The 23,839-nt window shown below is 42.8% G+C and overlaps 1 protein-coding gene across 1 annotated transcript in view; it reads left to right on the plus strand.

The window, feature by feature from the left end:
* NUDCD3 (NudC domain containing 3) overlaps positions 1-22,611 on the plus strand; it is a 57,130-nt gene extending 34,519 nt beyond the window's left edge. Inside the window, exons 4-6 of the mRNA XM_081891122.1 lie at positions 2,909-3,052; positions 14,317-14,505; positions 22,064-22,611. Coding sequence (XP_081747248.1) covers positions 2,909-3,052; positions 14,317-14,505; positions 22,064-22,174 — 444 coding nt within the window. The 3' untranslated portion in view covers positions 22,175-22,611. The remainder of the gene's footprint in view (positions 1-2,908; positions 3,053-14,316; positions 14,506-22,063) is intronic.
* Positions 22,612-23,839: the final 1,228 nt, after the last annotated feature.

The raw sequence follows: 23,839 nt of genomic DNA on the forward strand, positions 1-23,839 counted from the left end.
AAAAACAACAGGGAATGGGGTTTCCTTTGTTATTTTAACCCTATCCTGTCATCTCAGTTTCTGAGATGTTCACCGAAAGCTTGAAATGAGAAGAAAATAGTTCTCTTGCTTACAACACTTCTCATTTTGGGGAGAGTATTTTGTTGACTTCTTTCTATGCTTTCAGTAGGCGTTTGTGGGTACATTTCTGTGAGAAGCAGTTGAGGTTGAAAGCCAAGTCAGTGTTGAGTTTAATTTCTGAGCTCTCTAAGGCCTGTGACATTCTCTTAACTGACACTTCAACATCTGATTCTACATTTTGAAAATGCACTGCCTCCTGCACAGCTACAGCACATCTTCAAATGTGTCGTACTTGTGGGTTACAACTGGAGTGATAACTATAGCTGAACCAAAATCTCAAGTTTTTAGTCTTTGTTCTGCTTTTTTGAAACACAGTAGGGTTTGCTTCCCTCCTCCAGATGCGCATTGTGAATGGCATTCATTTGTGAGGGGGCTAGAAAGGACTATAACTGCGTTCTCCTTCCCCCTGTGTGCCTGCTCAGCACTTAATTGCCCAGCTGAAGAAATGCTGTTACAACTATTGAGCTCTGTGTGTGTCAAATCTGCACCCTTTTTAAATCCTTTTCACTGTCAAGGTTAATTTGTTGGAGCCCTGGGCTCTTCATTTTCATAGTATACATAGTCTCAGTAGTGCACGAAAAAGTGTAAATCATAGCATAATAGCAGTGTGTCCTGTTTATAACACTTTTATAAGTCCACTATTGCTGTTTGGTGATAAATGAAGCAAGGAACTTTATTTTGATTTTGAAAACCTGGCCTGCAACAACAGTGTCACGCACAGCATACAAGCAAGGTGTGCAGTCTGTCCAGTCCAGTGATCAAAATTCTTTGTGACCAGCCAATCTGATGAAAAGGCTATCTTATTTGGTCCAATACAGTTGCAGGGTTGTGCATATTCTATGCATATACAAAAGGTTTAGTCCTTACTAGGTCAGCAGAAGAACTGTGGTCACTGGAAGGTAAAGTTTCATAAGTTGGGGTTCTGCTAAACAGAACTTCCTGTGGTCAGAGTGGGGCTTCATTGCTGCTTCTTCATTCTGCATAAGTAATGGTCCTCCAATATTTTCAACTGTCTTTCTGGAAGGAACTATGCTCATGACAGTGCCAATAAAGTGAAAATTGGGTCCCAAAAGCAAAGCACATTACAGTATAATGATAAATTCTGCCCTATAGCTCATTTTCTTTTCATCATCTTTTCCTCCTCCCCCCATTTCCCCAGGGCTTTCTTCTAAGATTATCCTCATGACTTATGTTTTGGTTTTTTGTTAGTTCTTCTTTTAATACTACATTTTCTAAAAATAGACTAAATTGTTGCAAGATAAGCAGCTCCTTCTGACACAGGCACACACAACCCTTTTTAGTATACATATATCTTCTAAGTTCTGGATTAGTAACCTACTTTTCCATTCCTGGCTTGCTGCACAAGGTATTCATCTCTTCTAAGACTCGATAGTCTGCTCTAGACAATTATCTCTCAAAAGTTTCCTGTTTTATTTTTAGTTCTTTCCATCTTTCAAATGCAGTTGCGACACAGTTACTTACTGAAGCAGTCTCCATCTCTGTTTACTTCTTACTCTGAGAAGATGAGTCACCAAAAGTTACCTAAACAATGATAGCACATGAACATTTCAAGTGAGATCCAAACTCTGAATAAAGTAGTCAAAAACATGCAAGCATATCTATTGCAAACTTTCATGCTTTTAAGGACTTTGATTTTTAGGGGGGTGGGTAGGGTTTTTTAGTTTTCAATATGAAGACCATATATGAGAGTCAGTTTCTTTCCTCACCACACATCACCATGTTTCCAAATATAGGACTAGGAAGACTGAATATGCAGCAGTACTATATTGCCCTTGCCTCCCTTGACAAGCGGCAAGTCACCTGCCGCACATATCTTGGATTTGCCATATGACAGTCTCCGCTGTTCATCATGACAATTGTACACAATCATGGTCCTGATCATAGAACCTCCGGACACAATGTCTATATCAGTGAAAGAAAGCTTTGCAGGCTTTCCCCCATAATTTACACTCTTGTTTGTTGTTAACTGAAGGAATTCCACTAGGATATGTTAAAGAGTTATTTTAATGTATAGAAATTATTTTTGTCTCGATCCCTTAGAATGATTAGGGTTACTTTAGAAAGCCTCTATACCTTGGAATAATGGTGGAAATGACAGCTTAATTATAGTTTTCCTTATCTGAGAGGGTTTTCTTAGTCCTAGTCTCTCACTATGCCATCATTCTTCTTTTTAAAACAAAACCTGTGCTTTGTTTTGTGTTTTTAAGTGGCCCTGGGCCCTTTATAGTAAAAACTAAAGGCAAGATAACAAACGATAAGAGATATTTTAAGTTACTCACTGTAAACCTCTGGGATTCGGGTGGCGCTGTGGTCTAAACCACAGAGCCTAGGGCTTGCCGATCAGAAGGTCAGCATTTGAATCCCCTCGATTCGAACAGGGGTGAGCTCCTGTTGCTCGGTCCCAGCTCCTGCCAGCCTAGCAGTTCAAAAGCACGTCAGAGTCCAAGTAGATAAATAGGTACCGCTCTGGCGGGAAAGTAAACGGCTTTTCTGTGCGCTGCTCTGGTTCGCCAGAAGCAGCTTAGTCATGCTGGCCACATGACCCGGAAGCTGTCTGTGGACAAACGCCGGCTCCCTCGACCTATAGAGCGAGATGAGTGCTGCAACCCCAGAGTTGTCCGTGACTGGACCTAACGGTCATGGGTACTTTTACTGTAAACCTCATTATTTGTCCCACATTGTAATTCCATTCGGGTCCTCTGGAAGGAGCAAGAAAGGGTGAAACTACCTTTCTAATTTTCTTCTCTATCGTTTTTCCTCCCCCCAGGTTTCTGTGAACATCGGTAGTAGTTCAATTTCCGTGGCTGTGGTGGAGGGAAGTGGGTCCCGTGTGCTCATGGAAGGCACCCTCACTCACAAGATCAACACAGAGAACTCTGTCTGGAGTCTGGAACCAGGAAAGTGTATCCTCGTAAGCACAACTTCTCCTTTTCACTGTGCATGTGTGTTCTCGGCACATGTCTGCTTCTCCCTTGAAAGTCTCTGAGCTTTAGTTGCTTCTGGGTTGATTTGGGAATGCCAAGAGTCCTTCTTGAAGGCTGGTTCCTTAGCTCTGCTACAGAGCTACCAAATTAGCTGCACCAGAAGATCACTCCATCCACTTACTATTTTACATGTGCTGTCCTGCTTTTCTTGCATGGACGTCAGTACACTGATCGGGCCCCAATCTGTTTAACTTGAGGTTTGCTGTTGCTCTAACTTTAGGCTGTATGCTTCCTTCTGCTTCTTACTTCAGCCCTTATTCTCCACTTGACCTTATTGTTAGTTCCTATCTTTACTTTCATCTCCCTTTAAAGCCCATGTGGCTCAATGGGGAACCTCAGGTGGGGATCTGTGTCTGCTACCCTGAGCTACTAGGAGAAATGGTGGGGTCAAAATACAGTAAGCAATAACATAAAACCTCCTGGTTTAGTGCACAGATGGTCAGAAATAGGGGAGGATCAAAACGGATATTTTTTGTTTGCGCTACACAGAAACGTATCTCCTTGGGCTTAGGTAAACTTTGCTATGTAGGAAGCTGCACGATCCCAAATCTTGTTCAGCATTGCCTTACACAACTCTCTAAGGTTTCATATAGGAATTTTTCCAGTCCTGTTTGGAGGTGCCATTGATTGGAACTGGGATCTTCTCCATGCAAACCTTGGTTACAAGCTTTTCCTACAGGACAGTTTTTTAGCCCACATTTGCAACAATTGCTCTAGGCTTGTGGCTTCCACATAAAACCTGAGCCCATGGCAGTTTCTTATATATAAAAATGCAGCACCACCCTTGTTTGTGTTACAGAGTAAAAAAAAAAGGCAGATCCCTGCCTTTAGGAGCTTACAATTTAAACTTGAATACATGGAAGGCTACAAAGAAAGATTTGACACCAAACAGATGAAGAACATCCTTTCAATTCCATGTCCTTGGGCTTAGTTTCAGTAGGTGATGAGAACCAAGGGGAGAACTAGGAGGGATTTGAAGCAGGAGAGAGATGGGGGTGCCAACAAGAAGGTGTTGTGGGAGTTCCCGACATGAAGGTGGCAAGGAAGAAAGAGCTGAGTCATTTTTGGTTCAGTCTCCCTTGGGTCTGGGATTTCTTCTAAACTCTAGTGCAGTGTCTTGATTGTGTGCTCCTAAACATCAGAGGAGGGACGTGGGAGGTGCTGTGGGTTAAACCACAGAGCCTAGGACTTGCCGATCAGAAGGTCGGCGGTTCGAATCCCCACGACGGGGTGAGCTCTTATTGCTCGATCCCGGCTCCTGCCCCCCTAGCAGTTCGAAAACTCATCAAAGTGCAAGTAGGTACCGCTCCAGCAGGAAGGTAAATAGCGTTTCCGTGCTCTGCTCTGGTTCCTCAGATGTGGCTTAGTCATGCTGGCCACATGATCCGGAAGCTGTACGCCACCTCCCTCGGCCAATAAAGCGAGATGAGCACCTCAACCCCAGAGTCGGCCACGACTGGACCTAATGGTCAGGGGTCCCTTTACCTTTACCTTTAAACAGCAGAGGAGAAAATGGTGGGCTTTGGGGGGGGCGGTGTTGCAGGTATCTACTGAAAATTTTGCAGAAGAAAAAAAATTGCATGGCTCGGCTAAGCTAAGAAATTTGGGTATAATGAGTGATAGTTGGTGCTAATGACAGGTGCTGCAGCAATCCTGATCTGCTGCTGCAAGCTCTTTTTTTGAAGTGATAATTAGGCAATTGCTGAGGCCTTAGCCAAGTGGCACTTGATTTCACATGCTGCTCAAATGAAGGTCTTTGCCCGTTATCGCATTTTCGGTGTGATGGAGGCCCAAGCATTGGTCCTTGCAGGCCTTGTCCTGCTGGCATCTCTCTAGATGTGGATCTAACTTTTTCCATTCTCAGTGTGGTTTCAGATGACTTAGATTAGTTGCAGGTACTGGTCTGCACTGCCATATAAGGAACATAATTTTTCTGAACAAAAAAAATTCCTTCCAGTAGCACCTTAAAGACCAACTAAGTTAGTTCTTGGTATGAGCTTTCGTGTGCATGCACACTTCTTCAGATACACACTTCTTCAGATACACATGCATGCACACAAAAGCTCATACCAAGAACTAACTTAGTTGGTCTTTAAGGTGCTACTGGAAGGAATTTTTTTTGTTTTGACTATGGCAGACCAACACGGCTACCTATCTGTAACTATAATTTTTCTGATCATTTATTCTTGTGAACTCTCATAATTCTGGAATAGCACTATTGTGAGGCAAGTTTACTGCCTACCTTTAAAGCGTTGCGTTTCATTCCACTTTTCAGATATGGATATACAACAGTGTGGACAGTGAATTTCTCCCTAAATGAGATGAAAGGATTTCAACAAAAAACTGTGGATTAGTTTGGGGAGGGGATTTCATATAATTATATTTAGCTTGCAGCAGTGCATTGGCAAGCTATCCTCCAGTGTTCAGTGATGTCATCTATTTACTATTGGTAGCTGTTCAGGCATTCTTGTAATGTGCTGGTAGTGTTGTGTTTTGCCGCCGAGTGTGTGTCTGCCCACGCGTTTAATTTGCAAATGATACCTCTAGGATGATAGGCAAGTACACAGGAGTTGGCTTCAAATTTTGATTTTTCACTTTTCTGATTGCTTGCCAGGATTGGAAATAAGAAATGTAGTAAAAAAAACCCCACACCTTTGTGAACATATGGTGGTACCATAATATCCATGTATTTCTGTGACTCCCAAAAATGTATTTGGATACCTTATGAACTGCATCCCATGATATAAAGTAGTGGCAAAATGGCTGAAAACATCCTAAGACCATTGCTTGTGTGGTTTAAATCAAGTGACTACTGCTTGTTAGTTCCTTCAGGGAGCTGTTGCTAATGTCAGTAAGAATTCCAGGACCTCTAGAGAAGCAGCATCTTTTAATGCCTTAAACCCACTCAGCCTACTGCTTTTATCCTACCCTGACTCAGCTGTCATTTGATCCAGCCCTAGGACCAGCTTAGAGGACTTACCATCTTTTGCAATGATTGGTGGTTAACTTCATCATCTTTAGGTTTGATATTGCATTATCCAAAAAGATGACTGGGAGATTTCCAGTAGGAATCTGTCTGTCTCATGTGATGGGAGAATGGACAATCCAACTGGTGTTTGCCCCCCCCCCCCGGGTTCAAGAGACTCAAGATGTTAAATTCTAGAATCCATGCTCCCAAGTAGCCTTATGGATAATCAAAATACATGCCTGATTTTAATTGGATCTGCTACTTAATAAGTGTGTTGGCATTTGGACCTCTTTGTATAGAGGATGACTAGTAGGAAGCAGTGGGAAAGCTCCATCAGCAGTTGCAAATTTCTTCTCTTATTGGCTGCACAATCAGTTTAGAGTTTGGGGGCTCTAGCAACATACCTGTACAGTATATCATGGAACTGGTTGTCATAGATGCAGTGAGGCCTTCCTTCCTTCCTTCCTTCCTTCCTTCCTTCCTTCCTTCCTTCCTTCCTTCCTTCCTTCCTTCCTTCCTTCCTTCCTCCCCCCCCCTCCCTCCCTCCCTCCCTCCCTCCCCCCCCCAAGTAGACTAGGTGTTGTTTTCTGACAGAATGAAAACCTTGTTAGACAGGAAGGAAGCACTGCAGACTTAAGAGGAAATTGCATTTTCAGAATTGTTTAAAGGAAGTACTGTGCTTCAAAAACCAAGACCAAGGGAGAACAAGGAACTTCTCCAAACTTCTGGTCCTGTAAATAATAATTTTGTGTGTGACCCTTCTCCATTACGCTAGTTAGTGTGTCAAAGAGTGTGACCAAAATAGATTCACAGGAGCTTTTTTTAGCAACCAGTGCTGGGTGTTGGGCACAACACTTTTGTTTCTCCCCTTTCCAAGCTCTCGGGAAAAACCTGCTTGGTTAGAATGTATGTGAAAAACCTCTCTCCACCTTTTTAAAAAAAATTATATAAATGTTTTATTCAGTTTTAGGTCAACAGAACTAGACAACTGACAAAGAGCATCACAGCATACAGTTTTGGTCATCGCAACCTCCTACAAGATTAAAAGTTATAAATGTCCCAATGGCTCAGTTCAATAAACCACTCCACAGGTTCAAATAGACTCAGCCCACCTGATGCTACAATGGCAGCAGCATCTCACTTTGGGGGGAGGAACCCCAATATCAACTATAGTGTTGAGCATGTAAATGCTGCCTGATAACAGCTGAGTAAAAAATTGATTTAGGAAAAATTTAATTTGAAAACTTTCCAAATGTTCATGCATAATATGCCACGTTTATTGTCCTCTTTAGGAAATTATCTAAAGAATACATTCTGTGCACTATATATATATTTGCTTTGAGAGGAGTGATTTGACAAGATTATTATGGGCAACATCTTCTGAATAAAAACCTTATGCAAGTTCATAGTATTTATAGAAGTGCATGATTTGAGAGAAGAGCTGTGAGGAAGTAAGGTTGCTATCCAGATTACTTTTTCAGAATTCAAACCCATGTTATCAGAAGAATGTGCTCGAGGCTCAGTCACTTCCCTCTCCCCATGAGTGTTCCCAATAGACCTACTCCCCTTCTCTTTAGCATGAACTAGTCCTAATTTGCAGGTGATCTATAGCTTTCCAGTTTATATATAATGGCAAACTGTAGTATGCACTTCAGAAGAAAAAAAAATCCCAAAGATTGCAGCAGGGCAGGGTAATCTCATGATTAAGTCAGAATTAAATTACTCATGGCTAGGTGTAAACTGATTTTAGGATGCAGAGGCTGTTGGGACAAAGGAACAATGGCTGTTCCCACATATTTTGAAAAATACAAAACCTAGCAGTTACTTTGATCTGTCTCTAGTACAATTGAGAACACACAGATCTCTGGTGAGGCAGATTGCTGACGTAAAGAGAAGGCTGATAGCCTTCATATTAGCAAACCCGGAGATTAATTTTCAGTGGCCTTCTAAATGCCAAATTGGATAATGCTATATAGTGGCTGGAGGGCATGCAAAAGTTAGGTTTTATCTTCAGGTGATCGAAAATAACTTCTCAGTTTTAAGATCCCACTTCTAGATGACTGAAAGATGAAGTTGCTTAATTGAATTGGAACACACAAGAGGAGAAGAGGGGGGAGCATGCAAGCATAAGGCGTGTTCACATAGTGCCAAACCACGGTTTGTACCGAGCCATCTTGTGCTACAGATGGGATGGTACGTTATTTGGTTGGAATGGTGACAGCACAACCCTAACTTTTTCACAATGCCGCATTGCCAACTTTTGTTTTCAACCATCCTCCTAACATTATTAGCGGTTCAGCTATTGAACATTTTCAAGTGCTCTGTTTTATGTGCATTTTGGAACCGTTGTAAAATTTCAAGAGAAAGTAGAATGGCCTAGGGCTCCTTCAAATTACATTTAGACTCTAGGTGCGGAATTGACCTGTAAACGTGCGGGCAGGAAGGGTATAAATTCATGGGGATGCAAAGGTCAAATGTGTTGTGGCAGTAACCCTTGCTTGAGTTGGACATGGTTTCTTTTATTGCATGGATTCTGGGTTTTGGAAAATAATTGCCTATGTCATTGAAATCAGTGGAAGAGGGTCTTCAACCCCTTTTAAAGCATTCTGAGCCAGTGTCATCACTACATTGTGTACTATTCTGAATCAGTGTGAATTCCAAAAATGAGTTCGACTTTGTGTAATGAAGTACCGTATTTTTTGCTCTATAAGACTCACTTTTTTCCTCCTAAAAAGTAAGGGGAAATGTGTGTGCGTCTTATGGAGCGAATGCAGGCTGCGCAGCTATCTCAGAAGCCAGAACAGCAAGAGGGATTGATGTTTTCACTGCGCAGTGATCCCTCTTGCTGTTCTGGCTTCTGAGATTCAGATTTTTTTTTCTTGTTTTCCTCCTCCAAAAACTAGGTGCGTCTTGTGGTCTGGTGCATCTTATAGAGCAAAAAATACGGGTACTTCCTTTTGTGTGTCCTGAATCTCCTACCCATCTGTTTCATTGGGTTCAAGTGTTATGAGAGAGAAAGAGAGGTATAAAAGCTTCTCCCAACCCACTTTCTCCATACTGTGTATAATTTCATAAACCTCGATCGTGTCCCCCGAAGGCGCTCCAAACTGTTGCTCATTTTGGTCTTCCTTTCCCGGCACTTCCAGTGGTGGCTTTCTTGTGGCCCTCCAGATTCTGCTGGGCTACAGCTTTTGTAGTCCTTAACCATTGTCCATGCTGCATGGTCCCACAACAGCTGGAGGGCTACAGCTAAATCACCCCATCTCTACAATTCTTTCAATCTGAAAGAGTATCAATCTGAACAAATAATATTACAAATGTGGCTGCATCATGTATATACCGAAAGACATTGCAATCCTCACCATTCTATGGAGTTCCTGAAGATCTTTCAGGAGAGGTGTATGTTGCAGGTTAGAACCACAGCAATCTCAAAAACGATAGCAATTTTGGGAAGTATTTTATCTTATGTTTTGGGGTTCCTCTGAGAAAAGCAACAATTTCCCCCTGGAACGCCCTCCTTTTTGCAGCTTCAGTTCCCAAGGCAAAGAGTCCTCCCACAAGCTTCCTCAGATGGACCTTTTCACTCCCAGCGCCTTATGCAAACTTTTCTTAGAAATACCATGCTGGTGTGATTGCTTTACCACAGATAAAGCTCTCCTCGTCTGGGCTGTTGTGGTGCATCCTGTCTCTCCACACCCCGCCGACAAACAAGTTGTTGAAGTGAATATGTGACTCGCCTCTTCGTTTCACCTTCTCCTTGCAGCATATGGAATTTGTGACCTTTTTTGCTTCTCTCCCCGGCAGCCTCGCAAAGAGCAGCTTTCTCTTCCTGCCAGACTGTCTCTCCGAAGCTACTTTTTCTTTGTTGTCATGGAACAGATTCTTGCATCTCCAAGTGCACCCAGGCCATGCAGCCCCGTCAAGCTGGGGTGGCAGCTAAAAGTGTAACCCGTTTCAGCCTTGTTCCCGCCCACTCCTGTGCACTTTGGAAGAAACTTGCAGGGCTTTGGTGCAATAGTTTTTTTTTGCAAAGTGTGAAGTGCCTCTCTTGGTTGGTGCAAAGCATTGCGCCACCAAGAGTTAGCCGAGATTATATTAATTTCCCAATCAATGTACTTAAGGGACTGCTCTGCTAGATCCTGCCCCAGAGGTTGCCTAATCTAGCCAGATTCCTTCTCCTCACCGCACAATAGCAGGATGCACATCAGGAAAGCATCTGATACCCAGCATCAATAATTCCCCTGAATGTGGAGGTTCTATTAGCTGCCATATCTGTCAGTTGTCCTTTATGCAAAGACCATGGATCCCACAAGCTATGTGTTATGAGACAAATTGCTTTCACCTTCTGCAAATTAGCTTTACTGGGTGCTCCCTAGTAGTATGAGACAAGAAGTTACTTTCCACACAGCTCAAATAGAGTGTGTGTGCACGTGTGTGTGTGTCTCACTCACAGGATCATCACCTTGTTGTGGTGAGTGGGCTTGCATGTTCCTATGACCCTTGTGAGCGAAGCCATCGGGAGTCTCGTACTACCAGCAGGGTCACCCAAGGCGGTAAGGTCAAAGGGGAGGAGCTAGACAAAGAATGATCCAAGAAGTCCTCAATGGCAGAACAGGTGGAAGATAACAAGCGGTATGTTACAATGCTTTGAAGAAAGATGAAGGCTACAGATAAGAATCTACCGGTTGCCATGATACTCATCCCATTGGAATAGAGCCTTACTGTGAAGACTGTGCATTGGTCAGTGTGCACTGAACTACATGCATAAAACAAATTCATGCACAGGCGTCTTCCAAAAACCCATCCCAAACCCAAAAACGTGTTTATGGAAGACAATCTTACTTGGCTACAAGTGATAGAAGAAGAAGGGGGGGGGGAGAGAGAGTGTAGAAACATCTTATGCCAACCTTGATCTTATCCCCACCCCCCAGACTAAATTAAATAGCACCAAAGGCTTTAACGTTTCTTCATAGAGAAGGGGATGCATCCCAATAGATTTTGGTTTAGTTGCTTTTTCCTGTACCTTTTTCCAGCTCTGTGATATTGGCCCAGATAGGAGGAGGATTATGTTACTGACTGAAGCCAAAAGCCAATTGGCTGTATCCACACGTAGTTCAATAATAGCTGAAAAGCTTGGCCTCTTGCCACCATAACTTATGGCTATATATTATCTCTGCAAATTAATCAGGCCCTTGAATTTTTAGGCTATACAAAACTGGGCATGATGTCACTCGTAGCCAATCAAAGTGCTTGGATTGTATCTCTGGAAGGGAGGATTAGCGATACCAATTCGGATGGGGTGCTTCCTGTCATGTTGTGTATGGTGGGTACATTGAGGTAGTCCTGTGAGAGATTTTACATGCTTTGTGCTTTGTTTAGTGCTGAAATTGAAGCCGACTTGCTGGCACACCGGCATCACTCTAGAGATGTCTGCTCTTGCCAACCTGCCTTGCTGTTGCCCCATTGGCTATATGGATCAGATGAGGCAATAACACAGCTGAAACTCAGGTGTTGAAACCACCCCAAAGCTGTGCTTGCAGAGTAATTTGGTGAAATAAAATGAGTAATACACGCCCCCCTCTTTAAGGGCATAGGAGGATAGCACTGCCCGCTTGGTGCGCTGAAATGTCCTTTTGAGCACGTTTTCCCGCAAGCATGATATGCATTATATTATGATTCTATTACAATCCAGCTAAGATTCCTGCATTGCAGAGGGTGTTGCTTGGAGAATGCTTTTCAGCCCCAACTCCAATTGGGGTTCCACAGGGCTCAATTCTATCCCCCATGTTGTTTAACATCTACATGAAACTGCTGGGTGGAGTTATCTGGAGTGCGTAGTCAGCAGTATGCTGATGACACTCAGCTCTCTTTCTCCTTTACATCTGCAGGTGAGGCAGTGGAAATGCTGAACCAGTGCCTTGTCTCGATAATGGACTGGATGAGAGCCAACAACTGAATCTCAATCCTGATAAGACGGAGGCACTGTTAGTGGGTGGTTCCCCAGACCAGATGGCTGGGAGGTCGCCTGCTCTTGATGGGGTTATGCTACCCCTGAAGGAGCAGGTTCGTAGTCTGGGGGTTCTCCTGGATCCTTTGCTGTCACTTGAGGCCAGGTGGCCTCAGTGGCCCAGAGTACCTTCCATCAGCTTCGGTTGGTGGCCCAGCTACGCCCATATCTGGACAGGGATAAACTAACTATTGTTGTCTATGCTCTGGTAACCTCAAGGTTAGATTACTGCAATGCGTTACACATAGGACTGCCTCTGAAGGCGGTTCGGAAACTTCAGCTGGTGCAGAATTCAGCAACCAGGTTGCTCACCGGACGGTTTGAGCATATGACGCCAATTCTGGTGCAACTGCACTGGCTACCAATTAGTTTCCGGGCCCAATTCAAAGTGCTGGTTTTGACCTATAAAGCCTTAAATGCCTCAGGACCACAGTACCTCAAGAGCTGCCTCTTCCCTTATGAACCTATCCGGACCCTGAGATCATCTTCAGAGGCCCTTATTCGTGTGCCTCCTCCTCGAGAGGTCAGGAGGATGGCAACACGAGAACGGGTCTTCTCTGCAGTGACTCCCATCTGTGGAATGCTCTCCCCAGGGAAGTTCACCTGGCGCCTTCGTTGTACACCTTTAGGAACCAGGCAAAAATGTTCCTTTTTAACCAGGCCTTTTACCTGACCTGATCTATATCCTATACCCTTTTTAAAATGCTGGCTTTTTAGGGGGGAGGTGTTACTGGATTGTTGTTCTATTTTGATTTTATGTATGTGATCCTTTATGTGAACTGCCCTGAGACCTTTGGGTATAGGGCGGTATAGAAATGAAATGAAATAACATAAAATACCCTCAGGGTGCCTTCCAACTCTGCAATTCTACGATTCATTCATTCCCTTGGAAATTCTGGATGTTCAGTACTAGCACAGTAACACACATGAAGTCTATTGAAGTAAGGAATACAGTGATCCATTGTAAAGTGCGATAGAGGCACCGTGTAATTCTGATACCTATTCTCATGCCCACTCAGCCTTGTATTTTAACAACTTGCCTAGTAGCCAGAAGTGACCAGGAATTGCATACAGGCAAGAGGGTGGGTGGTAGAGGAGGGATCGATCTGCCAGCCCACTTGGTTGCCATGCTAACCGTAAAAGATGGTGTTCCTGTTCCTCTGTGACGAGTGCAGAAGCACAGCAGACTGGCAGAGGGAGAAATGGCTTGCCAGTCCGCTTGATAGAAGGCATTTTAAAATTAGCTAGTGTTTCCATGCTGGCTGCTCCTTTTTTGCTGTGAACCTTACAGCCTAGTGCAATTTTTTGCAGGCTAGTAACTTTAGCGAGCTTATATAAAGCGAAGCATAACAAGTGATGTAGGGTATGGTAATGAACTCTGTCCAAAGGCTCCAGTCTTGCGTTCTCTTAATCTGTGCGTAAAACTCACTGAATATGACCGATCATACTTCAAAGTATACATCCTTAGGATTTCACGGCACACGTCTACAACAGTTAAAACTGGAGTATGCAGAATAATTTTGAGCACTTCCTCTGGCTTTCACAACGGAGCTCTTCAGTGAACACTGAGTAGTCTAATAAGCGCTAATAAAGCAGTGTACATTTTTAACTATTATTACTCACCTTTATCCATATAAAACAGACGGTTTCTCAGCTGAGACCCTTTGGGAAGAAATGAAATAATCTTGGTGTCACATTTGTTAGAAATGGTCGTGATAGTTTAAGCAGGGAGGAGGTCAATGTGCAAAGTTTTTGGGAAATTGGTTTTCAAATGTGTGATAAATGTATCCTATTCTGGCAAAGGATGAATGATGATAATATAAGTTATTTCTTCTAGATCCTTGTTAGAATGGCAGGTGCAGCTGATTTCTGTTCTGGCATAGGGATTAGTGTTCCTTCATTTGGAGTTTTCCTCATAACTCTGGTTATTCTTTTGGTCTGTTCCTTTAAGATCTCTAAGTAACATAGCCATGACTCCCAGGACAGATAGCTCAGCTGGTAGAGCATGAGACTCAGAGGATGAGATTTCAGGGTTGCAGGGTTCGAGTCCCACATTGGGCAAAAGATTCTTGTATTGCAGAGGGTTGGACTGGGTGACCCCTGTGCTCCCTTCCAAATCTACAATTCTATGATTCTGTGACATACTTCTCTAGACCAGGTCTGGCTGCTGCTGATTGTCTAGCTCTGAACTACAGCTGCTTCTGTTTTGTTCCCAGATTAACCTGAGCAAAGTAGGTGAATACTGGTGGAGTGCCATCTTGGAAGGAGAAGAGCAGATTGACATTGGTAAAATCAATAAAGAACGTTCAATGGCTACGGTGGATGAAGAAGAGCATGCTGTGCTGGACAGGCTATCCTTTGACTACCACCAAAAGCTGCAGGGAAAGCCACAGAGCCATGAGATGGTATGTTTCTTAATGAGGAAATTGTTTGATTTGCTGACCTTGCAGTTCTTTGCTTCTCTTAATGTGCTGCATGCAGTAGGTAGACTGTTTGGATCATTGCGGTACTTTGGTTCTGCCATAGCTCAGGCTTCAAATCACAATGGGTAACTTTGCATAGTCCTTCAAGGAGAGGACAGTTCCCCCAGTTCCATTGTAGGCTATCTAAGGTAACATGGGGCTTCTCCCACAGCTTGAGGGGAAGAAAGAATAAAAAACACAATGCCAAATTCTACTTGTGTGAGATGGTTTCTGGGAATTTCTGTGACCCAGTTCCAGAAAACCTTCCTTTATGGCAGATATAATACAGGAGCAAATATCCTTTTTTAATAATAAATTTTTATTAATTTTCAGCCAGTTATACATTTTAACCCGAATACAACAAATTATGTCTGTTTTGAACTTCCTTCAGCGTCTCTGAGAGTCATCCATTTTTGTATCTTTAATACGCATTCCCTTTTTTATATTGCCATTATTTCTCCTTAATCCCATTATTTTTAATAAACAATACTTATTTAATTTTTTACAGTGCCTCTTGAAATCCCACTAACGTTGTATTTGTACCACATATTTTTCAGATAATCCACCAATTTTCCCCAGTCCTCGATGAACTTTTGGTCTTTAGTATATCTGATTTTTCCAGTTAATTTGTCCAGTTCTGCATAGTCTATCAGTTTTAGTCTCCATTCTTCTATCGTCGGTATCTCCTCTTGTTTCCACTTCTGGGCCAACAGGATTCTGGCTGCCGTTACAGCATATTGGAAGAGTATTAAGTCCTTTCTTCTTATGTCCTTTCCTATCATCCCTAAAAGAAAAGCTTCTGGTTTTTTCACAAAAGTATATCTTAACATTTTTTTCATCTCATTACTTATCATTTCCCAGAAACTTTTTACTTTTTACTTTTACTACAAGTTCTACTTAGGAGCAAATATCCTAAGTAGAACTTGTAGTAAGCAAAATCAATTTTGTAAATACCCACTTGCCTGATTTCTGCTTCTTTTTACCAGGGAGTTCCAGTTAAGAACATCATCTAGGTGGCTGTTTTAACAGGGAGACCTTCCAAGTTTTAACAAAATTATCTTTTCTAGACTCATTTGCAAACCTGATTTTAATGCAACTGTTTTCAGTGCTCAAAAGGGCATATAGGTGTACAACATTTAATGTATAACCTTTCTCTGAGAGACTTGCCAGATGCAACTGTGTCTCTGGTGTGTTCTGGCATTAGCCAAATGATGATTGTTGTAATCTTTCGAGTGCAGGGCTAATGGCAGTAAAACTCCACTTTCCGCTCTTTGGTTGTGAGCAATATGGAAAGCATCCAGATCGGCGCAAAACTAGCTCTGTGTTTTTGCTCCTTGATTTGTCATCTGTATGATAATACCAGAGTGTACCAAATGTCACTCCTAAATGCTGTGCTCTGAACAGGTCATTCGATCTCAGCATGACTAGGAATGTGGAAGGCAGCCTGAGAATATATGGGTAAAAATTGTAGGGAACAACCTTACTGTGGGTGTCTGCTGAGGACCTGGAGGATGCCTTTCTAGAGCAGATTACCAAACATTCAACAAGAACAGATATAGTAGTTCATAGGAGACTTCAACTACCCCAATAGCTGTTGGAACTCAGACTTTTCCAAGAATGTAAGCTCCAACAAATTCCTCAGTTGTCTCACTGACAATTTCATTTCCCAGAAGGAAGAAGAAGCAACAAGGGGGTCATCTCCCTTGTACCTGGTCCTTACCAACAGGGAAGAACTGATCGACAAATTGAAAGTACAAGGAACATTGGGAGGAAGCGATCATGCCCTCAGGTTTCATTCTACACAGGCAAAGGAAAGCTAAGTGGTTGGACACGCACTCTCATCAGAAATAGTCAAGGAGAAGGAAGTCCACAAGATGGATGGGAATTTCTTGAAGGTGAAATTCTGAAGGCACAAAGACAGATAATTCCAACAAGAAAAGAAAGTGGAAGACTGCATAAATAGCTTACAGATGAGCTGAGGTGTAAGAAGAGCATATATAAGAAATAGAAGGACAAATCATGAAGGAAGTGTATATATGAGTTGCCAGCAATTGCAGGGAGAAGGTCAGGCAGGCCAAAGCTCAGAATGAAATTGCAAAAGAAATTAAAAATAACATAAAAGGTTTATTTGACCATGTCCAAAGCAAGAGCAAGCAAGTAGTGGATCCCTTGTGTGGAGAAGATGGAGAAATGCTACTGGGTGGCAGAGAAGGCAAAACTGCTCAACACCTACTTTGTCCTTGCCCTAAAGGAAACAGTGCTTAACCTGGTGATAACAGAATAAAGGATGCAGGGAGAGAGCTGAAACCCAACATAGGAAAAGAGGTGGTAAGGGAACTGCACTCAGGGGTACTAAAGGAGATTGCGGATGTAATCTCAGAGCTCCTGTCTATAATCTTTGAGAATTCCTGAAGAACAGGTGATGTAGATCCCTGTGAAGTGGAGGCAGGCAAATGGTTGTCCCCATCTACAAAAAGGGGGAAAGAGAAGATCTTACTGACCAGTGAACTTGACATCGATACCAGGAACGCTGGTAAAATGTGGACTGGATGAGGTAACTCTTAAGTGGATTTGTAGCTGGTTGACTGACCAAATCCAAAGAGTGCTCTCTAATGGTTCCTCATTATCTTAGAAAAAAGTGACAAGTGGGGTGCTGTAAGGTTCTGTCCTGGGCCCATTGTTGTTCAACGTCTTTATAAACAATTTGGATGAAGGTATTGAGGGAATACTCATCAAATTTGTAGGTGATACCAAACTTGGAAGGTTAATCAATGCTGCTGAAGACAGAATCAGGATTCAAAATGACCTTAACAAATGGGAGAACTGTGCCAAAGCTCACAAATAGTTTTCAGTAGGGACAAATGTAAGGTTATACATTTAGGCAGGAAGAACCAACTGCACAAATATAAGATGGGGGACACCTGGATTGCAAGCAGTGCATGTGAAAAGGATCTAGGGGTCTTAGTAGACCACAAGCTTAACATGAGTCAACAATGTGATGTAACAGCAAAAAAACCCAAATGTGATTCTAGGCTGTAACATCAAGGGGAATGTCCCGATAGTTTGGTGTCCAGATCAAGGGAAGTAATAGTACCACTCTGTTCTGCCTTGGTCAGACCACACCTGGAGTACTGTGTCCAGTTCTGGACACCACAATTTAAGAAGGATATTGACAAGCTAGAATGTGTGCAGAGGAGGGAAACCAAGATGATCAAGGGTCTGGAAACCAAGCCTTATGAGGAACAGTTGAAGGAACTGGGTATGTTTAGCCTGGAAAAGAGGAGACTCAGAGGACATAGGATAGCCATCTTCAAATATCTTTAGGGCTGTCACACAGAAGATGGAGCAAGCTTGTTTTCTCCTACGCTGAAGGACCCGAACCAATGAATTCAAGTTACAAGAAAAGAGATTCCGACTAAACACCAGGAAGAACATGCAAAAATATACACTGTTGTATTTATAAGATTATTTATAACCTTCTTTTCAGTTTGGTGAATTCAAAAAATTAGACTCAGAGATATTATAATGTCAGATCATGTGCATTAAAACACATGATATCAAATAATGTGCATTAAAAATACAGACTAAATCAGCTGTGTTATTTTAACAGCAAAGAGAATAATTCCAGCCAAACTTGACTCTCATCACACTTGGAATGTAAAAGCCTGCTGAAAAAGAAAAATTTAATAGCCACTCCAAATGAACTAGGCTATTGAGTCTTGTGAATATCCAACGAATATTAATTCCATAAATGCAGAATGACAATGGGGAATACTATATTAATTGTCAATATTGATCTATCGTCCAAGGAGGCACCATTTACAGCAATCATCCATTATGCTAAACTCAGTGATTAGGGAGGTCTTTGCAAGAATAGGGTCTTCCCAATACACGTATGTATGTTGTTGCATAATGAGCTATTCGTTGTTGTTGATTATTATATTTTTATTATTCTTCACTGCTTAAGAAGCATCTCTGTGTGATTTCACAATCTAGAGTGAGCACTCAAAGCCTCATCCATGTTTGTATGCTTAAACTGGCATACGATTTTCTGTGCCCTCTGTTTCATGAGGCTCAAGGCAGGTTGCAGCAAATATAAAATACAAAATGTCATAACATCTTCACCAGCATCAAACAATTTGAAAATAAAAATTTAATAAAAATTTCCACTAAAACCTTCAGCATATTTCTGTCTTGAGGATTTACTGAGAAGAAAGTTCCACAAATCACAAAATCTATCTTAAGTTGGAAAACAATGTCTGTCTTTTAAAACTGTCACTCCTTCCCCTAAGACTCCCTGTCTGAGTTTTAAGTTCTGTAAGGATGTTGGGATGTGATGGGAAATCATGCCTGGAATCTGCTTCTAATTTGTCCACGTTCATTTCTGGAACCGTAAAATTTTCAACTAAAAACAGAAAAGGAAGCCCCCAGCAGAGAACTTGCACACAAAAAGTTATTGAAATGTGCTTTTGCCTTTCTTATTTGAAGGTAGGCAGAAAATAGATTGGGACCCACTGCAGTCTGGATCAGCAAGGGTTTCTGACTCTGAATGGCAAATAAAATTGTATTTTTTAAAAGCCTCAGTGTTCATTGCCTGTAAAATGAGTATTAATTGGTTGCCTTTGAAACGGGCTTTGTTATAGCTCTGTTGGCCAATTTAAGATTTCTGCATTAACATTTCTGATCTGTTGTAACTCTGGTGTAGATTTGTACTCTCATATATGCGGGTTATTTCATTGTATGGTTCATGGGGTGTGGTATGTTGCTGTTTCCAAAGCAAGTTACTGTTCCGAATCTGGTACTTCTCTCTGCCCCTATTTTTGCACCTCTTTCTGGTTGGTGAACCTCAGAATTTTATTGGGGGGGGGGGATATTGTAAGCCTGAACTCTGCCCACCTTGGTGTAGCACGATTCATTCTTCAGTAAGTCTGTGTTGCTTATAAGGAATCTAATAATAAGAATCATAATCATAATAATAGTAATAATAATAAAATTTTATTTTTATCCCGCCCTCCCCGGCTCAGAGCGGCTAACATCATATAAATCAGACAATTTGCATAATGCAATATACACTATGCAAATAACATTCAACATTCATTAAAGTAATATAGAATATTAAATATGGCAAATCAAAATGGAGGATTTTGCAACACTGCACAAGACAGCTTATTGACTGGCATTGGGTCTCCAGAGGTTCAGGCAGATGTCTCTCTCCCATGCCTACCTGTAGGTGTTGGGGATTGAACATGGCACCTTCTGCATGCAAAGCAAATGCTCTTCCACAAATATTTTCAAAAAGGCTTATAATATTTCTAAAACATTTTTAGGACTTAATATTTTGCTATTCCGTGGCTTGCTAGACATTATCGACAGGTTTTGCAGTTGAGCTCATTATATAAATAAATGGGTTAACTGTCATTGTGAAACAATGAAATTAGATAGATTTATAACGTACTGTATTGGCCTGAATATAAGCCGCACCCGAATATAAGCTGCACCTTTAAAATACATGGGGAGGGGGCGGTTTGCATACTGTAAGGTCGCTAATATAAGCTGCACTTTAACTTTTCATGGTTGGAATTTGGGGGGGAAAGTGAGGCTAATAATAATAATAATAATAATAATAATAATAAATAATTTTTATTTATACCCCGCCCTCCCCAGCCAAGGCCAGGCTCAGAGCGGCTTACAAGCAATAATAAAAACAAGTTGAATGATTACAACTTAAAAACAAAATTAAAATACAACATTAAAATATTGAAACATTAAAATATTAAAATGTAGACTTATCGCAGGAGGAGAAAGGAATAAGGAAAAAAGAAAGGGGGGGAGAGAGGGAATCACATTGGCTCCAAGCCAAAGGCCAGGCGGAACAACTCTGTCTTGCAGGCCCTGCGGAAAGAAATCAGATCCTGCAGGGCCCTGGTCTCGTGAGGCAGAGCGTTCCACCAAGCCGGAGCCAGAGTTGAAAAGGCCCTGCCTCTGGTTGAAGCTAATCTAACTTCCTTAGGGCCCGGGACCTCTAGAGTGTTGCTATTTATGGACCTTGAGGCTCTCCGTGGGGCATACCGGGAGAGGCGGTCCCATAGGTACGAGGGTCCTAGGCCATGAAGGGCTTTAAAGGTCAAAAGCAGCACCTTAAATCTGACCCTGTACTCCACCGGGAGCCAGTGCAGCTTGAAAAGCACTGGGTGAATATGCTCCCATGGCAGAGACCCCATGAGGAGCCTCGCTGCAGCATTCTGCACCCGCTGGAGTTTCTGGGACAGCTTCAAGGGCAGCCCCGCGGAAATCCAATTACAGTAGTCAAGCCTGGAGATGGCCGTCGCATGGATCACTGTGGCCAGGTCGGGGCGGGAAAGGTAAGGGACCAACTGCTTGATGCGGCGAAGGTAGAAAAATGTTGCCTTGGCTGTTGCTGTAACTTGCACCTCCATGGAAAGGGAGGCGTCAAGGATTATACCCAAACTCTTAACGGAAGGCAATGGCACTAATTGGGCCCCCGCAAGAGAAGGGAGTTGGTCCCTCATCCCCATGCCATCCTGACCTAGCCATAGGACCTCTATCTTCAAAGGATTTAGTTTCAATCAGCTCCCACGAAACCATCCAGCCACAGCTTCCAAGCATCTGGTCACTGTGTTCGGGGCTGAGTCGGTGTGGCCATCCATCAGCAGATAGAGCTGAGTATCATCAGCATATTGGTGACAGCCCAGCCCAAAGCTCCGGATAATCTGGGCAAAGCATCGGGGAGAGAATTGTGCCCTGTGGCACTCCACACACCAAGGAGTGGCGCGACGACATTTCCCTCCCTAGTGCCACCCTCTGTCCCCGACCAGAGATAAAAGAGCACAGCCAGTTACGGGCTCTGCCCTGTATCCCCACGTCTGCGAGGCGATGGTCCAGAAGATCATGATCGACCATGTCAAAGGCTGCTGACAAATCTAAAAGGATCAGCAGTCCTGACCCGCCCCGATCCAGGCCAATACAGTAAATGCCAAGGCTTTTATCAGTGTACATATCTCTTTGGCATTTTCCCAGGATTTTCCTAGGATTCCTAGCACAGTTGTGTGATGGCAATCAAAGATTACTTAATGGTGGAACACCAGAGTTAGCCTGCAGGTACAGAACTGAGAAGAAAATAAATTAAGACAGAAATAAAATATTTAAGGGATTTTAAGTAAGCAGAAACCCAGTTTCCCCAAGCTTATATCCCTGTTCCTGTTTGGAATCTTGACTATGCTGCTACATGGGCCTCTGATCCATCTGCAGAGCAAGGAACCATCTCTCCTGCCTTTGCTAACAAATGGTGCGCCAATGAAATTTAAGGAAGAGCAGCTGGCAGCTATACTGTGCCATTCTTGGTTTCACTGAATAATTTGATAATACCTGGCTGCGGTCAGTGGACTGCATTCAACTGATCCATTGGCCGGCAAGTTAGGATTAATCAAGTTGGGTTTCTCTATATTGCATGACCGTGACATGACTCTTGTCTTAATTTCAGAAAGTCCACGAGATGCTCAAGAAGGGCTGGGATGCCGAAGGCTCCCCTTTCCGAGGCCAGAAGTTTGATCCCTCCATGTTCAACATCTCTCCAGGGGCAGTGCACTTTTGATGATGGCACGGAGGATGGGAGAACTGCCTACCTGCCGGGGAGAGTAGGATGAAACTGATGCCACTGCCACACTCCTCCCCTCCTGCCAGCGATGTCAATCAGCCCCTTTGTCCCTGCCTTGTTACCTGGGCTTGTTTGCAAAATGACAAAGGACTTCAAAATAGCCAGAATGTGGGTTTGCTATTGGGGAGGGGGGAGAGGGAAGTGCAATGTTGAGCGAATCCTTCCCTCCAGCACCAGGTTGGTGCATTTAATATGTATGTGGGGGAAGCCTAGCAAAAAGCAGCCTTACGTACTGTGTCACCACGGCAACCAGCAGCTGCTGGTAGCATTTCCTCTCCTCTCTTGTTAATGGATTGCTTTGGGGAGGGGGGTTGATTGAAGGCAGTATTCCCCCCCACCTCTTTTTCAGAAATACATGCAGTTTGGCCAAATGATGGCGAGATTCTCTCCTGTTTCTTTGAAGCTGTCTTCTGTCCCCGGTTCCATCTTTCAGGAAACCCAATCTCCTAATGGCACCAGGCAGCACAGCCTCCTTTAAACACCAGCAATCTGCAATCAGTGTCATTTTAGCAGCATCTTAATTGCTAGGTTTGGTCCTTGAGGCCCTGGCAGTGGGAGGTAAATGTTGCAGGCTCAGACTAATAGCTGAAAAGGAGCCAGAACAGAAGGTGACACTTGATAGCTGTATCTTTACTGTAGATCTCTGGTGGTCTCTGACGCTTTGGCATTGAATTTGAAAAATAAGGGGGGGGGACAGACTTCTCCTGATTGCAGTGCTTAGAGAGCGGCAGTTCTCTGTGAGTCTCAGTCTGTTCTTAGTTTTATCCAAAAGTGCTTCTTATTAAGCTTCAGAGTGTAGACATTAGTTTATCTCCCTCCCTCCTCTCTTAGGGCCAAACTAGCTGATACAGCAAGTGTGGGGTTGTATTTAATTATCTGACTTTTTTCAAAACAACAACAACAGATCTGTTTATGGAAAATCGGGACCACAGGGTGGGGTTTAACCTCCCCCTGTGTACTGCAGTCCCCCCCCCCCGCTATTTTCATCAGAAAATATATATGCTATGGTTGCCAATGTAGCTTTCCTTTTCAGTGGGGGCAGCAGGGTTGGGGGTGGGTTTGATGGGACGGTAGCATTGGAAGAAAGGGTTAAATTTACCTGACAGCTCATGACTGCAGATAGCGATGACCTGGCCCACCTCAGCAGGTTATCTTGAATCTATGAGCACATTTAGTACAATAGTGGCTCTTCCCCTAAATTTTGCTTCAGAGGAGGCAGGGTGTGCCATTGGAATTTAAGAATCTTATTTCTGCTTATTGTCATATAGCTGGCAACCTGTTATAGGAGTTAGTGAGAAATACATTGGAGGAAGAGGATCTTGAAGTTGTCCTTTTGTTCTGGCAATATCCATACCTTTAAAAAAATTGTTATAAGACCCATAGAGAAAGCACCCGTTCCAGATCTAATAATATTGTGTGCATGTCTGCCATTAAAAATTGGCAAGAAAGTCAAAGCTTCAAGAACGACATCACCTGTCAAAATGTAAAACACATTTTAGGTTTGTTCATAGTTGCTTAGTGGGCCATATAAAGGCATAAGTGTTATCTCCACTATTTTACACTTAAGAAGGGAAGTAAATGATAAAATGCATAGTACAGTGA

Source organism: Podarcis melisellensis (assembly GCF_964234715.1).
Source record: "Podarcis melisellensis genome assembly, chromosome: 15".
NCBI classification, from domain to species: Eukaryota; Metazoa; Chordata; class Lepidosauria; order Squamata; family Lacertidae; genus Podarcis; species Podarcis melisellensis.